This window comes from Dipodomys merriami, unplaced genomic scaffold (genome assembly GCF_024711535.1).
Source record: "Dipodomys merriami isolate MVZ:Mamm:240054 unplaced genomic scaffold, mDipMer1.0.p SCAF_7, whole genome shotgun sequence".
NCBI classification, from domain to species: Eukaryota; Metazoa; Chordata; class Mammalia; order Rodentia; family Heteromyidae; genus Dipodomys; species Dipodomys merriami.
This window is the reverse complement of record NW_027206290.1, coordinates 19,650,604-19,677,621: the sequence shown is the minus strand read 5'-3', so window position 1 is coordinate 19,677,621 and position 27,018 is coordinate 19,650,604. Positions and strand designations below refer to the sequence as shown.

General features: G+C 38.4%; 1 protein-coding gene across 3 annotated transcripts in view; it reads right to left on the bottom strand.

Moving 5' to 3' along the window:
* Fnbp1l (formin binding protein 1 like) overlaps positions 1-27,018 on the bottom strand; it is a 93,441-nt gene that overhangs the window by 32,905 nt on the left and 33,518 nt on the right. For all 3 annotated transcript variants that reach the window (XM_070007694.1, XM_070007692.1, XM_070007695.1), the window contains exons 3-6: positions 15,666-15,719; positions 13,409-13,556; positions 12,195-12,257; positions 2,494-2,598 (exon numbers count right to left, since the gene is read on the bottom strand). In XM_070007694.1, the coding sequence (XP_069863795.1) occupies positions 2,494-2,598; positions 12,195-12,257; positions 13,409-13,556; positions 15,666-15,719 (370 nt within the window). The remainder of the gene's footprint in view (positions 1-2,493; positions 2,599-12,194; positions 12,258-13,408; positions 13,557-15,665; positions 15,720-27,018) is intronic.

Sequence of the window (27,018 nt, the reverse complement as noted above, 5' to 3'; positions counted from 1 at the left end):
GAGGATCACAGTTCAAAGCCAGGCCGGGAAAGAAAAGTCTATGAGACTCTTATCTCCAATTAACCACCAGAAAACTGGAAGTGGCACTGTGGCTCAAATGGTAGAGAGCTCACCTTGAGCTGAAGAACTCAGGGATAGTGCCCAGGCCCAGAGCTCAAGACCCACAACTCAAAAAAACAAAACAAAACAAAAAACACCTGGAAATGAGTAATGCCAGAGCAAGGCCAGGCATGGCAGTTCATGCCTATAATCCTAGCTATACATGAGGAGGAGACAGGATATTATGGTTTAAGGCCATAAACAAACAAATAAAGGAATAAATGAATGGTTAACAGAGATCCTGTCTCAACAAGCCAGGCATGGTGGTAACATACCTATAAACCCAGCTACAAGAATGGCCAAGACAGAAGAGCTATAGTCTGAGACTAGCCCCAGGAATAAAGCAGAAGATCCTACTGAGAAAATAAACTAAAAGCAAAAGAGTAGCTCAAGTGATAGAGCACTTGCACTACAAGTAGTGAGCCCTGAGTTCAAATCCTAATACTGAAAGGACAAAAAAAAGGGGGCTATGATATTGATGAAGATGCTCATAAATTGCTATGTTGAGTTGAAACCCCTTTGTACAACTACTTAAAAATAATTTTTAAGACATAATACAAAACAGAAAAAAACAAAGAGCAAACTGACTTAAGATTGTACATATTCAGTGACAAGATGACAAGCTGTTAGAGGTACAGGTCATTAAAAATAGTAAAATAGTTATGATTAAAAGACCTGTAATGTAATTATAACCTACAATTGATATGTTTAAAGAATTCTTTTTCTCACTGGCAAAGTGGTAAGCAGGAAATAAAAATTATTTCTCAGCACCACATAAGCAAAAAGAAAAAAGCCAGAAGTGGCACTGTGGCTCAAGTGGTAGAGCGCTAGCCTTGAGCTGAAGAGCTGAGGGACAGCGCCCAGGCCCAGAGTTCAGGCCCCACGTCCGGACCCAAAAATAAATAAATAAATAAATAAAAATAAAAATAAATAAAAATTATTTCTCTCTCCCTTTGTTCTTTTTTTTTCACTCTAATCCTTTAGGGAACTGTAAAATCCAAAGGAGATATATAAGAAGGATGGTCTTCTAATATTTCCAACTATAGGAAGTAAGGTTCAACATCTCATCGTTGTCTCTGTGTCAAATATTCTAAGATAAAGAGCACATAGGAAGCCCTCCCCCTCTCGCCCTGGGGGTCAAAGGGTTAATTCTACCAACAAATGTGCAGCATCAATGAATAAACAGCTACCATGCCCTTCTGGCAGGTTTACCATGCTTTCTCTTCTTTAAAGTTGGGGGAGGGAGGGATGTGGAGGGGGTAAATGGGAAAGAATGGGAAGGGGAAAGAAAGGAGGAGGCAACAATGCTTGATAAGAAATGTACTCATTACTTTACAACTTTGGTGGTGGGGGGGGAAGCGGGAAGGATTTGGGGGGGCGGGGGGGGGGGGGAGGATGGGAAGGGATGGGAAGGGGAAACAAAGGAGGAGGCTACAATGCTCGATAAGAAATGTACTCATTACCTTGCCCATGTAATTGTAACCCCTCTGTACAGTATTTTCACACAAAAAAATAAAATAAAAAATAAAAATTTAAAAAAAGAAATGTACTCATTAATTTCCTTGCCCATGTAATTGTAACCCCTCTATACGGTATTTTCACAATTAAAAAAAAAAGTTGGTGAGGCACACTCCTCAAACCCTGTGTACATTCTCAACTGACACATCTTGGGTTTATGCCCAAGTCTGAGATGGGCCAAACAATCCCAGTGTCAACTTCTCTCTTCTACATTTTGAATATAGTTCAGATGTTATAATTAATCAATCAACATTTCCTTCTCAGGTCAATATATATATTTTTTTTAATAGGCAGATATTTGTATATTTCAGACTTAGATGCAGTTTATCTCTTTTTTTTTTTTTTTTTTTTTTTTTGGGGGGGGGGGTCTGGTCGTGGGGCCTGAACTCTGGGCCTGGACGCTGTGCCTCAGCTCTTCAGCTCAAGGCTAGCACACTACTGTTTGAGCCATAGCACCACTTCCGGCTTTTTTTTTTCTGCTTATGTGGTACTGAGGAATCCAACCCAGGGCCTCATGCATTCAAGGCAAGCACTCTACCACTGAGCCACCTTTCTCCACTGCAGTTTAACTCTTGAAATGTATGGGGGGGAGGGCCGAGGAGAGACTAACTACGGCTTCAACTTAAGAACCAGGCACTTCCTTTAGCTTTTTTATTCAAGATGTATTATACTGTTTGATCAACAGGTTCAATTCCAGATTTTTGGTGGATAAATTAGGGATAGGAGTCTCATGGACTTTTCCTGCCAGAGCTAGCTTTGAATCACAATCCTGATCTCAGCCTCCTGAATAGCTAGGATTATAGGTATGAGCCACTCATGCCTGGCTTTACAAGCAATATTTTGATTTCAAAGCTGAACTGGATGATGTCTCCTTACCTTTTCAACATCTGCCTTGGTTGCATTAGTATCATTATCCAATCTTTCATAACTCTGCTGTGCCTTTTCTGCCTCTCTACATTCTCTTTCAAACTTCTTTTTACTCTGTAAAAAAAAAAAATTCAAACATCACACTGAGGCATAAAATAGATTTAATTTGTTTAAATAACTTTAAAATGTTACCACTGTGTGTTGTTAGAAATGAACTGTACACTAAAAGTAAAATTGTCTTTATGAAATTAAAAATAACTATTACAACAAATCTGTGTTATAAGCAGCAGACTATAATTATAGACTATCAAGGAAAAAAGACACATTATATCTCATATACATAAATATAAATCTCATTTCCTGCCCCACCCCAACCACCAAAAATGTATGTTTTTTATTATAAGCTCACTTTCAGCAGGTCATTTTTAGTCTGTTCCATTTTAAATTTTATTGGTTGATTGTGATACCTGCTTTTATACTTTTTGAGTAGGATACTGAGTTGAAATATAAAGTCTCCCTCCAAACAGGTGTGGTATTGTTTCTGTTAAGTTCTACAGGAATATCATTTGCCTAGACTGAGATCATGTAAAAATAAACTTTGACTTGTAAAAGCTACTTACTGAGCCATTCTATCGCTATATGTATATCTATATCCATAGCCATATGAATATATATACATACATAGGTATATTTCCAATGCACTTTAATAAGTCTTCCCAATTTAAATTTAATAAATCCTCCTCCATTTTAAATGTCTCCAAAGTTAATTTTAATATATTAGGAATTCTGTCAAGTTCATTCTCTCTTGATTAAACTTGTCTCAGAGCATTCTTTTTTATTTTTGCGAGTCCTGGGGCTTGAACTCAGGGTGTGGGCACTGTCCCTGAGCTTCTTTTGCTCAAGGCTAGCACTCTGCCACTTGAACCACAGTGCTACTTCCAGCTTTTTCTATGGTACTGAGGAACCCAGGGCTTCATGCATGCTAGGCAAGCATACTACTACTAAGCCACATTTCTAGCCTCTCAGGATTCTTTTTTCTTTCTTTTTTTTAACTTGAACCTAGTGTTTAGCTGTTTCCTTGGGATTTCCCCTTTCCATGATCCTGGGGATTCCTGTATACTGTTGTCCTATTCAGACCTAGTTCCTAGTTCCACGTTTCTCCTTTCTAGTTTTACTTCTTCATTCTGCAGCAACATGGTCAACAGCAGCCTCCTAGGTTTCTTAGAAGTTTTTGAGTCTCTATGACTAAAATTGCCTTTACCACCATTCCCCATCCCCCACCACACTCATTCCCAACTTTCTAGTACTGGAGAATGAATGATCCAGATCCTTACCCATGCTAGGAAACCACTAATGCATTAGCCATAGTCCTTACCATTTTTTTTCATTTATAAAAGTTGGCTGTGTATAGAATTTCTAAGTAGAAATCATTTTTCTTCAGAAGTTTAAAAGTCCTATTCTACTATTTTCTAGTTTCCTATGTGACCCTCCTTCCCTCCCTCCCTCTCTCTCTCTCTCTCTCTCTGATATCATGTTTTGAAATCATATAGATTAGATCTGTGTTAGATACAGAGGAAACATGTCTTTCAACTTGAGGGACATTTTCTTGACTTAGTTTGACCCATTCAGGAAGCTTATTATATTGAAAATGAAATTGGCAAGTTTACCCTCTAATTTTAGATTATTTTTACTTTTACATTATAATCCCTACCATTTTTGGTCTTTTGAGATTTCTTAGACTTCATCTCTCATTCTTCTTAGTGTGTTTTTTATTTCTACTACATGAATTTTTTTTTGTGGGTGTGAGCTGAACCTGGGGCTTGAATTTACGGCCTCAGTATTGTTCTTGAGCTTGTTGCTCAAGCTTATCATTCTACCATTTGAACAACTCCACTTCTACCTTTTGTGGTTTTTTTTTTGGGGGGGGGGTTGTTGTTATTGTTGCTGTTTTGGTGGTTAGATAAATGCCTCACATATTTTACTGTCCCAGCAGCTGGCTTTAAACCACGATCCTCAGATCTCAGCCAACTAACTGAGTGGCTGGGATTACAAGCCACCAACACCCAGCCCTTGTCTTCTTTATAGTCTTAAATAGTAGGCTAACCTTATGTTCATAAATTTAATATCCCCTCTATCCCCACTGAGAAAATTAACATGTTCGTTTTCCTTGTTTTTAATGTTCATTTCCTGTTTCCTCTGAGTTTTTTTTCCCTGAACATTTATTTTGATCTCTGATGTGCACAATTAGATGTTTCTTTAAATGTCTGGGGAATCTTTGGCTATATGCTGTTGTTTAAAAAGTAAATTGAAGGCTCTACAGGTGAGGCTGGTGAATTATGGTCTTCCCTTAAGGTGAAATGGTCAGATAGTTTCTTTGGAAACCCCTGGGATCAGTATCTATAATGATTTTTTTTTTCTGTCTCTAGTTGATTGGGATTCTCCAGAGAAAGCCTCTTCCAATTTCTTGCCTACTCGTAGTCTGAAGGTGCTCAGAAGAAGAAAGATCTGACATTTTGTATTTACCAGCAGGTATGAGCTACTAATTTTGGTAGAAATTGAGGCTAGTTACAGAGAACTTTTTTCTTGCTGATCCTGGGATTCAAACTCAGGGCCTGGACACTGTCCCCCAGCTTCTTTTGCTCAAAGCTAGCATTCTACCACTTGAGCCAAAGCTCCACTTCCAGCTTTTTGATGACTAATTGGAGTTAAGAGAACTACAGACCTTCCTGCCCAGGCTGGTTTTACTCCATGATCCTCAGATCACAGCCTCCTGAGTAGTTAGGCGCCTGGGCTCAACCGAAGTATTTTTATATTAAGTATCTTTATTTGTGGAATACACCTGGATAATAATTTTCTTGTAACAGTAAAACTATCATAGCACATCAGTATTTTTTAAAACACTTCCTTAACCATTAAATAATATTGCATATCATTATACAATTCAAGACATACTCCAAAAAACATGTCTTCTTTAATTACGCTTTTGGTGGGCAGACTGATAATTGCCACCTCTGTTCTTCTACCCTTACTTTATAGAACCTGCTTCCTAATATAGAAGCTAAAAATAACTGGAGCATGAACAAGTAATCCAATGTCATGAAAGGTATCTATGAAGAAGTCTGCTGGGGGGTTCTGGATTTTTTTTTTTTTACTTCCCTAATAAAAAGGGACAGTTGGAAAAGAAATGTCTCTGGGTACAGTTTACTTGAGGAGAGGGTGTTTGGTACCTAAAGTCAAGTGATAGCCATCAAGGCAAACTGCCAAACTGCCAAAGCAAACAAACAGAAAAGATCATTCAGCCCCTTGGTCACACGTTTGAACTTCTTGTCAGTTCTGGACCTGCTCCACTTCTGGGCTCTGTTCTTATAAATGTGTGCCCATCCTAACTAGCACTGAAACCTTCATCTTCTCAGTCTCTGACCGTTCTTTCAAGATCTCTCTCACATGCTGCTTTCCTCTGCCCTCATGCGAATTGCAAGGGCTGCCTATTTCATTATCATGTCACACTGTCCCAGTTATTTATATCTCTAGTCAATTATTGCAGACTTGTTTGGAAGTCTACAATTTTTTGTTCTCTTGACTAAACAAGACACAGAATTAGGAAATAAGATTCTTTACTTGCTCCTACATATAGGCAGAAATTAATCTGTCAATCTCCTTCCCTGGACTGCAACCCTGACAAAAACAAGAACCATACTTATTTTATCTAACCAGGGACCAGTATGTGTAAAGGACAAGCATTTATAGCATTGAAGACACCCTTTTTTCCACACAATGCCTTGAAGAGTTTTGATGATTCTCACTTACTTAGGACTTTGCAACCTTTCTTATTAACTGTCATCCGTTTGAAAGGCAAGTCAGCACATATCATCGACAATGATTTGTGACACCAATTTTTAAAGGACAACAAGATCTCGAGTGTAGGAGTCTGTTGTTTTGTGCAAATTAAACACATATGCACATTCATTAGGTGTCAAATAATAAAAATGCTAATGAATGCAATTTAAAATTTAATCAATAAAAACATTCCTTAAAAGTCTTACTGAGACCAATTAGAAACTCAAGATAAAAATGAAAGCAGATTATTATTACACCTGATTCTCCATCAGCACTGGTAAAGAATATTTTATTAGTGTCAATTGAACAGTGGAAGATTAATCTAAACTCTAAAATAGGCCATTTTTTTAAAAAAGGAAGGAAAAGATAAAAATACTGCAAATATATACATGTGTCCAACAACTTTCGATCTTAAACAAGTCTTTTTTTCCCTTATCAATCACAGACTAAACAATATGAAAGGGCTGGGAAGTTGGCTCAGTGGTAGAGCACTTGCCTTGCATGCATGAGGCCCAGGGTTTGATTCCTCAGTACCACATAAGCAAAAAGAAAAAAGCCAGAAGTGGCACTGTGGCTCAAGTGGAGAGCACTGGCCTTGAGCTGAAGAGCTGAGGGACAGCGCCCAGGCCCAGAGTTCAGGCCCCACAACCGGGACCCAAAAAAAAAACAAAAACAAAAAACAAAAAAAAATATTAAAAACTTCCTTCATCATAATTATTGAAAATTATCTGAAAAATACACTGGTAAATAGAAAATTGCTTCAAAACTTAGAAGTTCAAAAAGAATGTAATATACTATAAAAATCATTTAGCACAACATTTTGTTTTTGTTTTTTTTGGGGGGTCCAGTTGTAGGCCCTGAACTCTGGGCCTGGGTGCTGTCCCTCAGCTCTTCAGCTCAAGGCTAGCGCTCTACCACTTGAGCCACAGTGCCACTTCCGGCTTTTTTCTTTTTGCTTATGTGGTGCTGAGGAATCGAATCCAGGGCCTCAGGCATGCAAGGCAAGTGCTCTGCCACTGAGCCACCTTCCCAGACCTTTAGCACAACATTTTAAGCAAAGAGTCTAATGTTCCATTTAGATACCTTATTTTTCCAATTACGATATATCAGAACTTTGAAGAAAAAACATATTAGCAAGTACCTTAGAACAATTTTAAATGTTTGTGCTTTTTTTTTTTTGGGGGGGGGGGTGTCCTGGGGCTTGAACTCAGGGCCTAGGCACTGTCCCTGAGCTTATTTTGCTCAAGGCTAGCACTCTACCACTTGAGCCATAGTGCCACTTCGGGCTTTTTTTGCTGATGTGGTACTGAAGAATCAGACCCAGGGCTTCATGCATGCTAGACGAGCACTTTACCACTAAGCCACACTCCCAGTCCCAAATTATTATATACTTCAATGCCCTAAAGTATTTTTCTTTTCTATTTTTGTTGTTGTTGGTGGTGGTGGTGGTCCTGGGGCTTGAACTCGGCCTGGGCAGTGTCACTCAGCTCTTCAGCTCAAGGCTAGCACTCTACCACTTGAGCCACAGTGCCATATCCAGTTTTCTGGTGGTTTATTGGAGATGCATCTCACAATCTTTCCTGCCCGAGCTGGCAATCCTCAGAACTCAGCCTCTTGAGTAGCTAGGATTACAGGCGTGAACCACCAGCACCCAGCTATTTTTTTTTCTCTGATTGGCAGGCTTAAATTAGTATCATTTTTAGAATTACAGATTAACTAAAAGAAACATATACCTTATATATTTTAGTTCAGTCTCCTCATTTTTCACACACTAAAAAAAGAGGTCAAGACATCTACTGAGTATTTCACTCTAAAACAACACAGTATACATTCTTCTCAGCAGCTCATGGAACTGTCTCCGAAATAGACCATATCTTGGTTCATGCAAGGAACTTAAGCAAATACAAGGGGATTGATACAATCCCAACCACAGTGGAATCAAGCTAGTTCTTAATAACAAAACATACTGCAGAAATTACTCAAATACATGGAAATTGAACAGCACACTACTAAGCAACACCTGGGTAACAGAAGAAATTAAAGAAGAAATTAAAAAGTTCCTACAATTCAATGAAAATGAATACACATCACAAAGATACTTGTGGATCACAGCAAAAGCAGTCCTGAGGGGCAAATGTATCAGCCTCAGTGCCCACATCAAGAAAATAGAAACAGACCAAGTAAATAATCTCATGGTGCAATTAAAGCTGCTAGAAAAACATGAAAAAAATGGAACCTAAAGTTACTAGATGGAGCCAGATAATCAAAGTAAGAGTGGAAATTAATGAAATAGAGTATAGGAGAATCATAGCCAAAATTAACAAAACAAAATTGAAAAAATAAATAAAATTGATATTGGCAAGATTAAGAAGAGAGGAAACCCAAATCAACAAGATCAGGGATGCCTGATCACAACAAATACCCAAGACATACAAACAATTATAAAGAACTATTTTCCAAAGTTATACTTTCTAAAGAAAGAAAACCTAGCACAAATGGATGCATTTTTAGAGAAATACAAGTTGTCCAAACTGAGCAAAGAAGAAATAATTAAATAAGCCAATATCTTACAAGGAGATACAGGAAGCAATCAGAAGACTTCCAATAAGGAAAAGTCCAGGACCAGATGGTTCATAACGGAATTCTATAAGACCTTTAAAGAAGAACTAATACTCATTCTCCTCAAGCTCTTCAGAGAAACAGAGAAGGAAGGAGCTATCCCAAACACATTTTACAATGCCAATATCACACTTATCCCCAAACCAGGCAAAGACCCAACCAAAAAAGAGAACTACAGACCAATCTCCTTGATGAACACAGATGCAAAGATCCTTAACAAGTTCTAGCTAACAGAATCCAGAAACACATTAAAAAAAATCATACACTACGACCAGGTAGGCTTCATCCCAGAGATGCAGGGATGGTTTAACATATGTAAATCAATAAATGTAATCCAATACATCAACAGATCCAAGGTCAAGAATCACATGATTATCTCCATTGATGCAGAAAAGGCTTTTAATAAGATACAACATTCATTCATGTTAAAAGCTCTGGAGAAAATAAGAATAGAAAAGGATGCCACTGTCTCCACTCCTCTTCAATATAGTCCTAGAACCCTTAGCCACAGCAATAAGGCAAGAAAAAGACATTAAAGGGATCTGCATAGAGAAGGAAGAAGTTAAACTATTCCTTTTTGCAGATGACATGATACTATACCTTCATGATCCCAAAACCTCCATCCCCAAACTTCCAAATTATAAACTACTTCAGCAAAGTAGCAGGATACAAAAATCAACCCACAAAAATCAGTCACCTTCCTGTACACCAACAATGTACAAGCAGAGAATGAAGTAAAGGAAGCAACCCCATTCACAATAACCCCCTCAAAAATTAAATATTTAGGAATTAACCTAACCAAAGATGTACAAGAACTATTTAATGAAAACTATAAAAACTTAAAGAAATTACAGAGGACACCAGGAAATGGAAAGACCTTCCATGCTCTTGGATAGACAGACTTACTATAGTGAAAATGGCCCTACTGCCAAAATTAACATACAAATTCAATGCAATTCCTATTAAAATCCCAATTACATGCATTTCTGAAATACAGAAAACAGTCCAAAAATTCATATGGAACAACAAAAGACCTAGAACAGCCAAAACAATTCTAGGCAAAAAAGACAACATGGGAGGGATGATGCCGGACTTCAAACTCTACTAAAGAGCCATAATAACAAAGACAGCATGATACTGGCACAAAAACAGACCCGAAAACCAATGGAATAGAACAGAAGATCCAGAAATAAAACCACATGCCTACAGTCAGCTGATATTTGACAAAGGAGCCAAAGACACACAGTGGAAGAAACACAGCCTCTCCAACTACTGGTGCTAAGAAAACTGGGGGGCCACATGCAGAAAACTAAAAGTGGACCCCAGTCTATCACCATGCACCAACATCAACTCAAAATGGATTAAAGACCTTAACATCAAACCTGAATCTCTGAAACTACTGCAGGACAGAGTAGGAGAGACACTTGAACTTATAGGCACAGGCAGGAACTTCATGAACAGAGTCCCAGGGTCACAACAAATTGGAGAGAGACTTGACAAATGGGCTACCTTAAAATAAAAAGTTTCTGCACAACTAAAGTTATAGCAACCAAGCTAGAAAGACAACCAACTAACTGGGAAAAAATATTTACCAGCAATATATCAGACAAGGGTTTAATATCCAGTACATACAGGGAACTCAAGAAACTAATCGCTCCCAAACCTAACAAACCAATTAGTAAATGGGCAAGGGAACTAAAGAGAGACTTTTCAGAAGAAGAGGTAAAAATGGCAAAGAAACGCATGAGGAAATGTTCACCATCCCTGGTTGTAACCCTGAGATACCAGTCAGAATGGCCCATATCCTAAAGTCAGCCAACAACAAATGCTGGAGGAGATGTGGAGAAAGAGGAACTCTATTACACTGCTGGTGGGAATGTACACTTATACAACCACTTTGGAAAGCAGTCTGGAGGGTCCTCAGAAAGCTAAATATTGACCTCCCCTATGACCCAGCCATACCACTTCTAGACATCTATCCTGAACAACAGGAAACAGTATACAAGGACACATGCACCTTCATGTTTATTGCAGCACTATTCACAACAGCCAGGATATGGAAACAACCCAGATGTCCCACCACAGATGAATGGATCCAAAAATTGTGGGATATTATGCAGCCATTAGAAAGGACAAAATAATGGCATTTGCAGGGAAATGGATGGAGCTAGAAGAAATCATGTTGAGCGAGGTAAGCCAAGAGCAAAGAGACAAGCACACATGGTCTCCCTGATAAGTGGATGTGTTAAATCCAAAACGTAAGGTGATACGACAAAGTTAACAAGACTTGAGAAACAAAGGACCTCCACTCATCTGATTGAATCACTACTAAATAACCCCATGCTGCTGATCACATATATATGTGCACACTGGAGGGAAACCAGGAGGAGGACACAGAACTACAGGGAATCAGGGAAAAACATACAACAGCGGGACCCATCAGCTGCACTGAACCTTGATCAAAATGAACTAAGCAACTCAATGGCAGCGATGGGAGGGAGGGAACGAGTGGGAAAGAGGGAATAGCTGATGCTATGCAAAACAAAAGAAATGTATATATCACCCAATGTAGAAGAAATAACTGTATTGTCAAAGCTCATAGAACTCACAAATGTTATAGACCATGATAGACAATTTCTCCCATGAAAGTTAGAATGCGTTTGTGACTTTAACTAAGCATCACTATCCCACAATACTGTGAAATTTGGGAAATTATGTAATCACTTAATCACAATAAAGAATTTGAAAAACAATGAGGTCAAAGAAATTAAATCCTAAAAAAATTTTCTAGAACTAGAATCTTGGTTCTCTCAGTGAAATATATATCACTGTTTCCCTACTATTTCTTCCTTCATTAATAGTTAAGAGGTAGGGGAAAAATAAAGGAGGAGGTAACAATGCTCTATAGGAAAGGTACGCATTACCTTACTTATGTAACTGTAACCCCTCTGTACAGTATTTCTACAATAAAAAACATACAAAAAAAGAAAAAGTATAGTTAAGAGGAACTACTAAAAGTCTAAAACAGTCTCACTACACATTTATAGTGATATAAAGATTAGAGAATTCAGAGTTACACAGAAAAAAAAATGACATATTGATCTCACATCCTTTGTTTATTCTTTACAGGTTATGATAAAAAAATCTCAAAATTATGAATCATATATTGAAGCATATTAAATTCAAACAGATATAAGCAAACAGAATTTAAGGGTAATCTAGATTACAAAATTAAACTAAACACACTAACTCACATTATCCATCTGTTTCCAGCACATATCAAGGTATTGTTGAGCTTTTCGTCCTTCTTGGAGATGCTAGAGTATAACCATCACCAAAAAAACAAAGCAAAGCAAACAAACAGAAATTATTACATTTAAATACTAAATAAATTCTAGAGTCCCAAAAAGGATCTTCACTTTTTACAAGTACTACACACATATACAAACACCCCTTTCTCCAGATACAGAAAGAGTAAAACCTATCTGTATACATTTTGTGTTGGAGTATTTCAAATATAACTTTTAAAATAATGACTAAATTTTTAGGAGTTAAAGATTTTCTACAAAGCATCAAGTAATAAATATCAACTTTGCAAGCAACGTAACTTCTATCATAAATACTCAATTCTGCCTAGGTAATGCAAAGACAACCACAGACAAACTTTAGGTCAATAAATCAGAGTCTAATAAAATGTTATTTGTGGACAACAAAAATTTTATGTAAATTTCACATGCCATAAAATATTTCATTTTTTTCAAATATCTATAAAAGAAAAAAAACTCTTGTAGTATCTGGGAAACAAAAATATGCAATAGTCAGGCTTTAGACTGTATACTACAATTGTTGGATCTTGGTCTTGAATCCAAAAGGATCCAGAAATTGGCAAGTCTAGCTCATAACTTTTATACCAGAGAAATTTAGTAAAAGAATAAAAAAAAGGATTTATGCTCATCACATACTTCTTTTTTTTTTTTTTTGGTTGGTCATGGGGCTTGAACTCTGAGCCTAGGTGCTGTCTCTAAGCTCTTAGGCTCAAGGCTAGCGCTCTACCACTTGAGCCACAGCACCAGTTCCAGCCTTTTCTGTTTATGTGGTGCTAAGGAATCAAACCCAGGACCTCATGCACACAAGGCAAGCACTCTACCACTGAGCCACCAACCCAACCACTCATCACACACTTTTTTTTTTTTTTTTGGTCCAGTTGTGGGGCCTGAACTCTGGACCTGGGCGCTGTCCCTCAGCTCTTCAGCTCAAGGCTAGCGCTCTACCACTTGAGCCACAGTGCCACTTGCAGCTTTTTTCTTTTTGCTTATGTGGTGCTGAGGAACCCAGGGCCTCATGCATGCATGGCAAGCACTCTACCACTGAGCCACCTTCCCAGCCCATCATCACACACTTTTTTAAAAACCAAAGTAATTCTGTGAAAAAATATTCCATACAGCTACTGTAACCAGATAAAAATTACCATTTTCCTTTCAGTTTTCAGGTCATGGGCGTATCTCATTAATTCCCCATACACTCTGTGCGCCATTTCTTCTGCTACTACCTCTCGTTGTCCTGCATAGTCATTTAACTCATTAAGGATGTTAAAAAAGGCGATACACGAGGTAAACCTGGCAAAAAAGAATAATAAATAAAAATGGTGCAATTTATTTTTTATTTCTGTCATAAAATTTTTACTGAGGTATAGACTATACTGAACAATTGACAAATTTAAACATTATGCTACCTAAATCCCAGCTACCAGTTCTAAATTGATTTCATATGGAAAGACTCCTACATTAAACTCAAGTTGTACATGTCGGATTATCTTCAAGTAGCCTGAAACTTATAAACAAACGAATATTTGGGGCCAAAAAATAATAAGAATACTACCTGTAGGCTCTTTGGGCATAGTGGAATCGCTTAGGTTGCCAACTGACTGGCCTGAGCTTGGGAATGACCTTGGATCCCCAGGCTTGGCAGCTGAGCCTGTTGCAGAGATGATGTGCTTGCTTGTTCTCGAGGACAGAACCTGCCAATCATACCACTCAAATGCATCTCGAAGACTGATCTACACAACAACTTTGTTATCAGCTCTGGATGCAGCTGTCTGTTTGCCTGCCCACATCCTGAATGGAAGTGCCATTATGGTTGGCATCAAAGGGATAAGAAGGGTCAAAAATAAGGGTAAAAATGTGTGTGGAGGGAAGGAGAGAAACAAAGAGAATCACTATATTACAATGTATGGATCTACTTTGAACATGCTAAGGAACACTCTGTTTACAGTTAAAGATTGACAGCTCATACAGAGTTCTACTAAAAACAAAAAAATCCTAACAATTATACAAGTGTGTTTGTTAAGTCTTATATCTTTTTGATTCTGTATTTTACAGCCAGACTCCCAAATAGCTCATAAGCAATTTCTCACCTTTTACTCAGAGCTTAAAAACTAACCTAAATGCCAGATACCAGTGGCTCTTGCCTATAATTCTAGCTACTCAGGAGGCTGAGATCTAAAAATCAACAGCCAAGCAGGAAGGTCCAAGAGACTCTTATCTCCAATAAACTACCCAAAAGCCAGAAGTGAAGCTATAGCTTAAGTGCTAGAGCACTAGCCTTGAGCAAAAAGCAAGCTTAGGAATAGTACCTAGGCCCTGAGTTCAAACCTCCAGGAACTGTGCATGCACACATACACAGGCACACTCACATATACAAAATTAAAAACCTTTTCACTGTTCATTATCCTTTTAAATTATCCAGCCAGATTGTTTACTCCCTCTAAGTGTAGAATCTCAGAAGCTGAGAACTAAAAAAAGAGTGGGAAAATAATTCTTTTCTTCTGGAGACTAAGAGAGTTCTAGAATATAACTTGCTTAGAAATTCCCACTTTAGGGGCTGGGAAGGTGGCTCAGTGGTAGAGCGCTAGCCTTGAGCTGAAGAGCTGAGAGACAGCGCCCAGGTCCAGAGTTCAGGCCCCACGACCAAACCCCCCCCCAAAAAAAAAAAGAAAAAAGAAATTCCCACTTTAGCTGGGCACCGGTGGTTACTTTGGAGGCTGAGATTGTTGAAATCTATGTTGAAAGCCAGTTCCAGCAGCAAAAAAAAAAAAAAAAAAAAAAGTCCATGGAATGCAGGATTCAGTGGCTTGTGCTTTGTGTCCTAAGCTGCTGGAGGCCTAACAAGTGAAGCCTGCCCAGGTATGTACCTGGTCAGGAAGCAAGACCCTATTTCAAGTATAACCAATAAAAATCTGGGCTAGAAACACGGCTCAGTGGTAACAGTGCCTGTATAGCAAGCACGAGGCCCTGAGTTCAAACTACAGTGCCAAGGGGGGCAGGGGAGGGGGAACATGAGGAGAAAGAAGAGCTGGACACAATGGCACCCACACATCCCACTTAACCTCAGGGAACTGTAAAAAGGAAGATCACAGTCTGGCTTAAGCACAAAGTGAAACTATTTGAAAAATAACAAAAACAAAAAGAGGGCTAGAAGGCATGACTCTAATGGGTTCAAACTCACCATCACCCAAAGGAAATCTCCACTTCCACCATTCTAGAAAACTACTTTAGTATTTATGTTTACAAGATAAACACTAATTTCCTCTTGTATAAGCACTGATTTATTAAAACAAACTTTTTAAATAGCTTCATAAAAATACAATCACACATTTTTGTTAAATAATAGGAGTATAAGTTTTAAAAAGTTTTTCATATGCAAAAATACACAAGCAGGTCATTTACCTTGGCTCTTCATCTTTGGATGAACGTTTGGGACAGTACTTCTTAACCAGATTTCTATAGGAAGAAGATTTTTTTTTTAATTTAATACAATAGTGTTCTTGAAATTAAAATACTTCAAAAGTTTCTGACTTAATTATGTTAAGAATTTCAGAATATAAAACAATGACAACAGCAATGTGATCATCTACTACCATATGATCATTATGTTTTGTTCTTAAAATACTGATACATAGAAAGCTTATTTCTGCTTAAATAAATATGATTTGATTAAGCTGTCAAATAAGAAAAAAAATAAGAGTATGCAGCATAAGGACCTATTTTAAAGAAATGTCCTGACCCTTTTAGCTGGCCAATCAGAGACTTTTAATATTAAATAAGGTAAAATGTAAGCAGGCATTGTGTCGTTATGGGGATAAGAGAACAAGTGATCTCCCACCATCTTCCATAACTTTTTTTTTTTTTTTTTTTGCCAGTCCTGGGGCCTGAACTCTGGGCCTGGATGTTGTCCCTCAGCTCTTCAGCTCAAGGCTAGCGCTCTACCACTTGAGCCACAGCGTCACTTCAGGCTTTTTCTGCTTATGTGGTGCTGAGGAATTGAACCCAGGGCCTCATGCATGCAAGGCAAGCACTCTACCACTGAGCCACCTTCCCAGCCCCCAGAACTATTTTTATATGACAATCATTCTGTAATTTTTAACTTTTTTTATTTCCTTTTGTGCTGATTCTGGGACTTGAACTCAGAGTCTGGGTGTTGTCCCTGGTGTTTTTGAGCAACATCAGCTCCACTTCTGACTTTTTTGGTGGTTAATTGGAGATAAAAAATCTCACAGTCTTTCCTGTCCCAGCTGGCTTTGAACTGTGATCCTCAGATCTCACAGGTATGAGCTACTAAGGCCCAGCTTAACTTTTCTCTTTTTAGGCAGATGAATTAGATGATCTCATCGACCTTTGCTTCCATCCATGCCTATTCTTTAACAAAAATGCTACCTTAATTTATCTTTATTAAATAAGCATACCAACATATATAGTTTGAACCCTAGCTCCTTGGTCAATTTACTTAATCTCTCTATGCCCTAGTTTCCTATATCTGGTGCCAACACCTACCCCATAGATTTATGAGAATTAAATAAGGGAAAGCATTTACCACAGATGCTTTGTATCATGCCCCTCAAAGTACAATCTACACACCCCTCCAAGAGTCTATGGATTCTTTGAAAAGTAATTGTAGAATCAAAAACAAAAATAGCCTGTATTTTGCATGTCTGTTTAATGTCATCTTCTACTACTTCACAACAATGAGTACACACAATGGATTAGAAACAAATAAAAACTGGTCCATCTATGGGGTTAAGAGACATGGCTCAGATGTTAGGGCACCTGTCAATGAGCTTAAAGCATCAGATACCAAAGTCATGGTCTTTTACCTCATCCCATCCCCTCCCCCACAAAAAAAAAAACCAGGTCTATCATCACAAATAGAGATTCACTGCTTTAAATAGAAACATTTATAATCTAAATGGCTCTACAATCTATCAGATAAATATTTTACAAAAATAACCTATTTTAATTATTATCAGATTCATTCTACTTAGTTCTGTTTATTCATTCTACAAATAATTGTGTACGGTATTCTAAGATTGTGCAAGTTACTGGGAATATTAGAAATGACAGTCTAACCAGGTGCCAGTGGCTCATACTTGTAATCCTTGCAACCCAGGAGGCTGAGATCTGAGGATTACCATTCAAAGCCAGCCCAGGCAGGAAATTCTGTGATTCTTATCCAAAAAAAAAAAAGAAAAAGAAAAAGAAAAGCCAGCGGGGAGCCAGTGACTCCTGCCTGTAATCCTAGCTACTCAGGAGGCTGAGGGTGATGGTTCAAAGCCACTGGGTAAGAAAGTCTCCAATAAACCACCAGAAAACCAGAAGTGTAGCTGTGGCTCAAGTGGTTAGAGCGCTAGCCTTGAGCTGAAGAGCCCAGAGACAGCACCCAAGCCCTACGACCAACCAAAAGACAAAAAAAAAAAGGCAGAAGTGTGGCTGTGGCTCAAGTAGTAAAGCACTAGCCTTGAGCACACACAAAAAAAAAAAAAAAAAAAAAAGCTCAGGGACAGCACTTAGGCTCTGAGTTCAAGCTCCAGGACCAAAACAAAGAAAACTGAGAAAGTGGGAGAAACTGGGAAGGTGTTTCAGTGCTAGAGTGCTTGCCTTGCATGCATGCGGCCCTGAGTTCGATTCCTCACCATCACATAAGCCGAAAAAGCCCGAAGTGGCACTGGTGCTGTGGTTCAAGTGGTAGAACACTAGCCTTAAGCTGAAGAACTGAGAGACAGTGCCCAGGCCCAGAGTTCAGGCCCCACAACCAACAAAAAAAGAAGGAGGAGGACAAGGACGAGGATGAGGAGGAGAAAAGAAATTTACTCAGCATTAACTTACAAAGAAAAGTAAAGAATGAAAGCATTGTGCCTCCATTTTTGATCAAAATATTTATTAATATGTTAATATTTTGAAATTACCCAAGTGCATATAACTTAAAGAACTGTGCAGATGAACACTCAAACATTTTAACAGGTAAGCAAAAAAAATCATATGATTAAAGAAATAAAATAAACATTTTTATATTAGCATGATAAAAAACAATAGCAGAGGTGCTGGGCACGTAGCTTAGTGGTAGAATGCCTGCCTAGCATGCATGAAGCCCTGGGTTTGATTGCTCCTTACCACATAAACAGAAAAAGCCAGAAGTGGCACTGTGGGGAGTAGGGAGGGAAGTGTTTTCTCCAGACAACTGGAGATTGATTCATGGTTGCCCAGACCTAAAGAAGAGAATGACTGCTAGAGGGTTCCTTGTGGACCATGAAAATGTTCTAAAATCAGTGCTAATTATTGCACAACTGCAAATATACTAAAATCTACTGGATTCTATACTTCTAAAGAGTGAATTATTCTTCATAATCTCACTTATTGAACTGAAACCCATTTGTACAACTACTTAAAAAACTTAATGGGGAGGTGGCCTTAGTATTTTGGTCATTGTAAAAATAATCTTAATTATCAAACTTTAAATATTAAAATGGCATGTTAGCTTGGTGCAGGCTCACGCCTGTAATCCTAGCTACTCAGGAGGCTGAGATCTGAGGATCGCAGTTCAAAGCCAGCCCAGGCAGGAACCATCCATGAGACTCTTATCTCCAATTAACCACCAAAAAACCAGAAATGGTACTGTGGCTCAAGTGGTAGAGTGCTCACCTTGAGCTGAAGAGCTCAGGGACAGCAGCCAAACCCAGAGTTTAAGCCCCACAACTGACCAAAAAAAAAAAAAAAAAAAAAAAAGGACAAAAAAACAAAAAGAAAAAGAAAAGCTTCTGAAAAAAAGAAGAGTGATTATATTGTGTGTGAATTATGCATCAATAAAGTTGCTACATAAGGAGGAATAGCTATGGTGGGCTGTCCATCTGTTACAAGTACTTCAAATTTAGCAATATTTGTAAATTTAGTAGAATTTGAGATGTCAAACTTCCCCATATCGAGTAGATAAAGCCAAAACACACTTCAAATCTTATTCCAATAACTAAGATAGTTAAAATAGTAAATGTGACTAAAGCTACTGAAGAAGTATAAAGTTTGGGAGTGAGGTCATAGTTCAAGTGCCTCTTGCATAGTAAGCACTGCTTCAAGTACCAGGCTGAAGCATTCAGAGCTACACACAACCTTTTCTGTCCCCAACCCCCCCCCCACCTCCCTCTCCCTGATGAAGCCATTGTAGAGGCCTCAAAAGGAGAGGAAGATGGACAATAGGGTGGATTCCTGAGTCACCACACGGGCTGCCCTGTTATCACCTGGACTTGGAACACAGTATGAGTGAGAAGTAAGCTTTTGTTGTGAAAAGTCCCTGGGCATTTGGAAGTTGATATTCCCAAACAGGCTGGTATAGCGTAAAGTATACTCCTCCATTGTCATTTCCCTGTAGCTAGGTGATGTTGGCCACATACAGATATCCATAAGTTTTTAGGTGATTCAAGCCCATAAATCCCAGCTGAGAAAAAGTCAATCATAAAATTCACATTGCCTTTGTTAGGAAGACATGTGCTCTTTCTGAAGTTTGTAGATTTACAGACATAATCCATCAGCCAAAGAGAAGCCTACTTAGTAATGAAGCCTACTTAGGTACTTTTTAAAGTAGCTATACTCGCCCAACAAGTAAGTTACATAAACCAGTAAGTTCCATTCTTTGCTTAAGTCAATCTGAGTTAGGTTTCTGACATGACGGAATTCTATCACACAGTTAACTGTGGAAGTCCAGCATTAGCAGCATTAATTTGAACTTCAGTTTCTGGTGGGGGACTGCACAGACAACACAGGAGAGAAAGGGAAGAAAGTAAGTTTACCTAAACCATGCATTTTATTCTAGGCAATTTTTTCTAAAGAATCCTTTTTGCTGCCTTATATGTAAAAATCATCAATCTGCAGCTAGCTCTTCCCCAACCCCAAATATCCAAAGACCTCAGATACTAATCACAAGTCACAACAGACTCCATTCAAGCCAACCATACAACTTGAAATATTATAGCGTAGTCTATAATGTTCTCATTCTTTACCAGATTCAAATTTCTATGCTGGCAAAAAAGACTCAACAAAATATTAATAGCATTCACTTCCAGGGAGAAAAACTGCAATGGATCTGAATTTTATTAAATGTGTTACAACATTCACATTGTTTACATGTAAAAATATTAAAGATAAACAAAAAGAATTCATTCCTCCAAGTAGTTGATTTATGTCTTCTAAGAAATCTGGAAGGAAGGAAGGAAGGAAGGAAGGAAGGAAGGAAGGAAGGAAGGAAGGAAGGAAGGAAGGAAGGAAGGAAGGAAGGAAGGAAGGAAGGAAGGAATCTAATGTCATAATGTCAACATACATGTAACAAAGGGTTAATATCCATAATATTTAAAAAAAGAAGAAACCTCCTTGACCTCAACAACAAAATAAAAACCCAATTAAAATGGACAAAGAACCTGAATAGACATTTCTCTGAAAATAACAAATGGCCAGTAAGCATGCAAAAGATGTTCAAAAACACCGATCACTAGGGCAATACAATTCAGAATGATAATGAGGATAGCTATTATCCTGAGGATGGGTTAAGCAAGGATGTGGAAAACTTTAAAGTGTGGTGTGCTATTGGTGGGGATGTAAAATGGTACAACTACTGAGATATCTATATGTCAAGTCCTTCAAAATAAAAAATAGCTACACACTGAGGGAGATTCACACCTGGAATCCCAGCTACTCAGGAGGCTAAGGATAGTGCTTTGAAGGAAAGAAAAGTTCTCAAGATTCTAACTCCAATAACCAACAAAAAAAGGTAGACTGAAGATGTGGCTCAATCTGTAAAGTACCATAAGACAAAAGAACACAAAAGAACATGAGGCTCTGAGTTCAAGGCCCTGTACTAGAATAAAAACTAAATAAAAACAGAATTTTTTTTAATCATCTCAATTCTACTTCTCAGTATATACTCTAAAAACTAAAGGCTGAGGACTGGAAATGTGGCTTGGGGGTAGTGTTTCCCTAACATGCATGAAACCCTGGGTTCGATTCCTCAGTACCACATACACAGAAAAAAAAAGCCTGAATTGGCACTGTGGCTCAAGTGGCAGAGCACTAGCCTTGAGCTAAAAAAGCTCAGAGACAGTGCCTAGGCCCTAAGCTCAAGACCCATGACGGGGGGGGGGGGGGGGGGGGAAGGGGGGGGACTAAAGGAGAGTCTTGAATAGGTTATCTGTATACCCAGTTCTTAGTAGTAGTGATAATAATCAAGATAGAAACAAACCAACAATAGGTAAATAAACAGAATGTGATGTAGAACTATAGAACAGTGAAATAGTACTCAGCCTTAAACAAGAAGGGAATGATACAGCATGGATGTTAATATGGTATATGTTACAACATAGATTGTTGAGGATATTTTGCTAAAACTGGTCACAAAAGACAAACACTGCATGATTACACTTCTGTGAGGCACCTAGAGTATTCAAATTCAGAGACAAAGAACAGAACAGCAGTTAGCAGGAATTAAAGGAAGCTGAAGAAGTATTTGTATACACGTAAAGGTTTCAGTTTTGCAAGAGGAAGAGTTATAGAGATGGATGATGGGGACAACGGCACAAGGATATAAATGAATATACTTCCTGTCACTGAGCTGTGTGCTGAAATGGTCACAATGACAAATGTTATTATACATTTGCCCTAATTTTTTGGGCACTGTGGGGTTTGAACTCAAATCCTTATGTTTGATGAGCAAAAGCTTAACCATGTAAACCACACCTCTTTTTGCTTTATTTTTTGGACAGAATTTTAAGTTTTTGCCTAGAACCAACCTCAGGCAGTGATCCTCCTCTTTACATCCCCATAGCCAGGACTACAAGCAAACATAAATATGCCTAGCTTAATGGCTGACATGGGGGTCTCAACTAATGCTTTCTTGAGAATGGTCTCAAACCATGATGCCCCTCAAACTCTGCCTTCAGAGTAGCTGGAATTAGGTGTGAACCACCACACACAGCAATATTGTATGTTTTTTAAAGGGACAGGCTTCATTCTCAATTTTTAAATCTCTTTTAGTAAAACAGGTGACCCTTCCCATGTCCCCCACCCCCGAAAGAAAATTCAAGTATTTATGACTAAATTACTTAGGAAAATAAAACCAGACAAGCTCCAAGAAGTGTGAAAGTATAGAAACTGTTCTCTCTTTTTACTTTGCAGTACTGGGGATTGCACAGCAAGCACTCTACCACTTGAATCACACCCCTAGCCCTTTTACTTTTCAGCTTATATTTTAGATAGGAGCTCATACTTTTTCTCAAACACCTCCAACCATATCTCCTGTCTCAACTTTCTGCATGGCTGTAATTATGGGTGTGCAAACCATGCACAACTCCAAACTCATTTTTGACAATACAACTGACATGCACAGAACAATACACTGTACATAAACTACATGTGAATGTGGGCTTTGCATTATACTATCAGTTCCACAGTCAATACTGGAAGCACACAGGTGTAGCTTTTAGGAAACTGCCAAGAATAATTTCAGGTATGTTAAGTAGTATTTTACCTGCTTAATTTAGACTGAGAGAAAAAGACTGCCATCTCATATTTAAGTATTTTTCAGAGGATTTTTTTCATTACAATGGATAACCTATTTTCTTTTAAAATGTTATATTCATAATAGGACTTCAGTACTTTGGTTCCAGAGTCCAAAAATGCCTACACAAAACACAAAAAGGAGCACCTAAATCTAAATAATTTGCATACTTCTATGCATAGGCTGATGAGAGAAATGTTTGTCCAACTTTCATCATTACTAGACAGTTCAAATGGGTACAAAAAAAAAGCAATCTGAAAACAGAAATATTCTTGGTAGGGCTGCAAAGATGGCTCAGTGGTAGAGTGCTTGCTCACATGCATAAGGCCCTGGATTCAGTTCCTCAGCATCCCATAAGCAGAAAAAGCTGGAAGTAGTGCTGTGGCTTAAGTGGTACAGCACTAGCCTTGAGCTGAAGAGCTAAGGGACAGCACCCAGGCCCAGAGTTCAAGCCCCACGACCAACAAAAAAAAAAAAAATCTTGATGAATCTAAAAGATTGACCAAGAGGGGCTGAGGATGTACTCAATGGTAGAGTGCCCGCATGAAGCCCTGGCACCATTAACAACCCAACTATATTTTTCAGTCGTTTAAACAATGAGGTCTTGAGATTTTCTTCACTGAAAAGTTCACTATAAAGACACAGCATGTTTGAATTTATTTTTTAAGAGCTTTATGTTTTACATGTTAGATTCTGCTAGATCACTGAAGATAATACTTTCATATACCAATCAAGAATATTTCTATTATGAGTGTGGCTCATGGTAAAGTGTTTGCCTAGCAAGCTTGAGGCCCTAAGTTCAAGTCCTAGTACCACAAAAAGTAAATAAATACAAATATCAGGAGTATGCTTTGTAACTCATGTTAAGGCAAATGAGGCTGACTTTCTTTGCTAGTAAAGTAGTAGAATTCACTGACTGATCAGCCCACAAAACGTCCTGCTGTGTGCCCACAAGAGCACAGGTGCTCTGCAGGTGCTCCAAACATAATGACAACATGAATCACCATACTCTTGAGATTAGCAACAGCAGCATACAAAAACTGAAAGTGACAACTCTCTCATTGCTCCTTTAGGTTAGTAATATGGACAATTAAGTTAGGGGAGGAGAAAGCCATCTTTATTTTTTTGTGGGTCATAGGGCTTGAACTCTGGGCCTAGGTGCTGTCTGTCCCTGAGCTCTTCAGCTCAAAGCAAGCACCCTACCACTTAAGCCACAGCACCACTTCCAGCTTTCTGTTTATGTGATGCCAAGGAATCCAACCCAAGGCCTCATGCATGCGAGGCAAGAACTCTATCACTGAGCCACCTTCCCAACCCCGAGAAAGCCATCTTCGTAAGTGTAATAGAAAGAGATTAAGTTATGTTCCATGGCACACAAAAAAGTGCGTAACGAACAGAAGCCAATGATTAAAAGACATGTACTCATTACCTGACTTATGAAACGGTAACCTCTTTGTACATCACCTTTATAATAACAATTTTTTATATTTTTTAAAAGCCTGGAGGAGGTGGTCATGCGTATAATCCCAGCAATTTGAATTGTAAATTCAGAACCCAACCTTGGCTACATAGAAAGTTCCAGACTAGGGGCTGGGAAGGTGGCCCAGTGGTAGAGTGCTTGCCTTGCATGCATGAGGCCCTGGGTTCGATTCCTCAGCACCACATAAGCAAAAAGCCGGACGTGGCGCTGTGGCTCAAGTGGTAGAGCGCTAGCCTTGAGCTGAAGAGCTGAGGGACAGCGCCCAGGCCCAGAGTTCAGGCCCAACAACCGGACCCAAAAAAAAAAAAAAAAAAAGAAAGTTCCAGACTATTCTAGGCTACACAGTAAAACCAAACCAAACAAGCTAACAAGAAAAAAACTCTAAAAACTCAACACTATAGTTCAATAGTTAATTGGAAAACTGTAAGAAAAAAATTAAAATGTACCTAAGATAATTTTATGAACATGAATCCCAATCCAAAAATATCCATTAGTTACCTAATATTAAGGAAAAGTTCTCCTGTTGCTACTTCCTCTTCTCTCATGAGTCATCAGGAGAAAACAGCTGAGAGAGCTTAGGGAATAGTAATGGAGGATCTAAAATAATATGTAACTCGAATGTACAACAGGTTATGGAAAAAAAGATAAATCTTTGTAACAAAAAAGAGTACTTTCTAAATAAGGCTTTAAAATGCTGTAAGTATTCCTAATCTGTACTTTGAGAAGGAAATGAAAAAAATAAACAGGGCTTTTTGAAAGTTTTTCTTTCACCTTCACTAACAAGAAAAACCATTTTCTCAAAAGGAAGGACTTCTAAATGGTTCATCCTTCCTAACTTATCATAATTTATGAAAAATACACAATTAGATCTAAAACTATGAAGTACATAATTTAAATATTAGCCAAGTTCCTGGAAGTGTTGCTCATTGGGAGAGTACCTGCCTAGGTGAGGTTTTGAGTTCAATACACTGTACCAAAAAAAAAAAACACAATGTGTGTGTGTGTGTGTGTGTGTGTGTGTGTGTGTGTGCGCGCACGTACGTGTGCGTGCGTGCGTGCGTGCGCGCGCGCGCGCAATTGTAGGGCTTGAACTAGGGGCCTGGGCACTGTCCCTGACTTCTTTTGCTCAAGGCTGCTAGCACTCTATCACTTTGAACACAGCTCTACTTCCCCATTATTTTAGACTTGCAATGTATCTAAAATGGAAATGGGTGTGGTGGTACATAACTACAACCTCAGGACTCAGAAGGCTAAAGCAGAAGAATCACAATTTTGAGCCAGCCGAGCTATAAAGCACAGAAAATATTTACCATCTGAATATAATTGCTATAATGGCAGGAAAACCTGCCTCGCTGCAGCACACTCTTTCTCCTGTATATGAAATTAGCCACTGCAGTAGCAAAACTAGGCAGCGCTAACAACAAAATATTTCCCACTAATGAGGAGGAAGTAAACAGGGCAAACCTCTTCCTTTTGAACAAAACATACTATAAACAGCACCTGCTAATTCAATCGCTTACCAGGTATTCAAGTTTCAATACAGAGGGAGAGTAGGGAGTAGACAGTTTCAAATTAAATATGCCTCCTCCTTCCCACTCTATTACTCAAATATTTCAACATCATCCAATAATTCCCATACTGTTGGGCATCACCACTACTGAAAGCCACAGTTAGGATGGAAACGTGCCAAATTCCTTAAGTATGCAGCATTCCTTGAGATACAAATCACTGAACACATAATAAACCCTACTTTGTCATTAGAAAATTAAATTTTTCATTAAATTGTGAGTTCTTGTCACTCTTCCTTCAGTAAAACAGTATTGAAATCTTTTTTTTTTTTCAAGTAAATGAAAACATTCATAGTTTGGTAATTTATCAGGCACAAGAGACAGAGGCAAACAAGTTTGCCATTTTACCAGATGAATTCTCTGGTTAGAGACTCTATCAAGGGGGAGGGGAACATGAGAAGAGAGGAGAGGGAAAGCGGCAAGAAGGAAAGGCAAAGGAGAAAAAGGGAAGGGAAACAAACAAGAAAATCCAGAGTCAAATGGATCAGAAAATTAGCATGTCAACATTTCAATAATTATCACAAAAATATTATATCATCATAAAAGTATTATAAGTAATTATACTAGGTTTATTCCATTTAGCAAACTGGTTGTAGGGACTACTATATTGGATGCTTGTCACTGATCCCTCATATATAGCTCCCCTTCCATCTGGGATGACTACTTTATATTTATTTTAAGCTCAACATCCTTCTTTTATCAGCTTTAAGTCAATACAGTATTTCCATCTGAGTCCATATGACAAAAAATGTTTGCTAGGACTTCTGGACAAAAGGTGGCACAGCTTGTACCCTCTCTTCTTCCCACTCTCTCCCTTCTCTACTCCCTTCCCTTCTCTTCCCCTCCAAAAGTATAACAGAGAAAAATATTATTCTTCTCCAGGATGGGGGGGGGGTCCATTATGAATGGAATCTAAGAATAAAGAAAACGGGAGATGGAGCTAATTTCTCCCTCAAATCAAAATATGCCTGGACCTTTTGGTCCTGAGCACCTGTTTAGGTTGAAATTTTTGTCACTTGCAACTTTACAGTCTGTAGAATCCAGCCTTCAGACTTCAAAAATCATTTTTACTGAATTAAGTTCCAGAAAATCTACTTGTCAAATAGTGATCTTAGCAATTACGATTCTGCCAAGTGATGAAAATCTGAATTCCATCAGAATTTT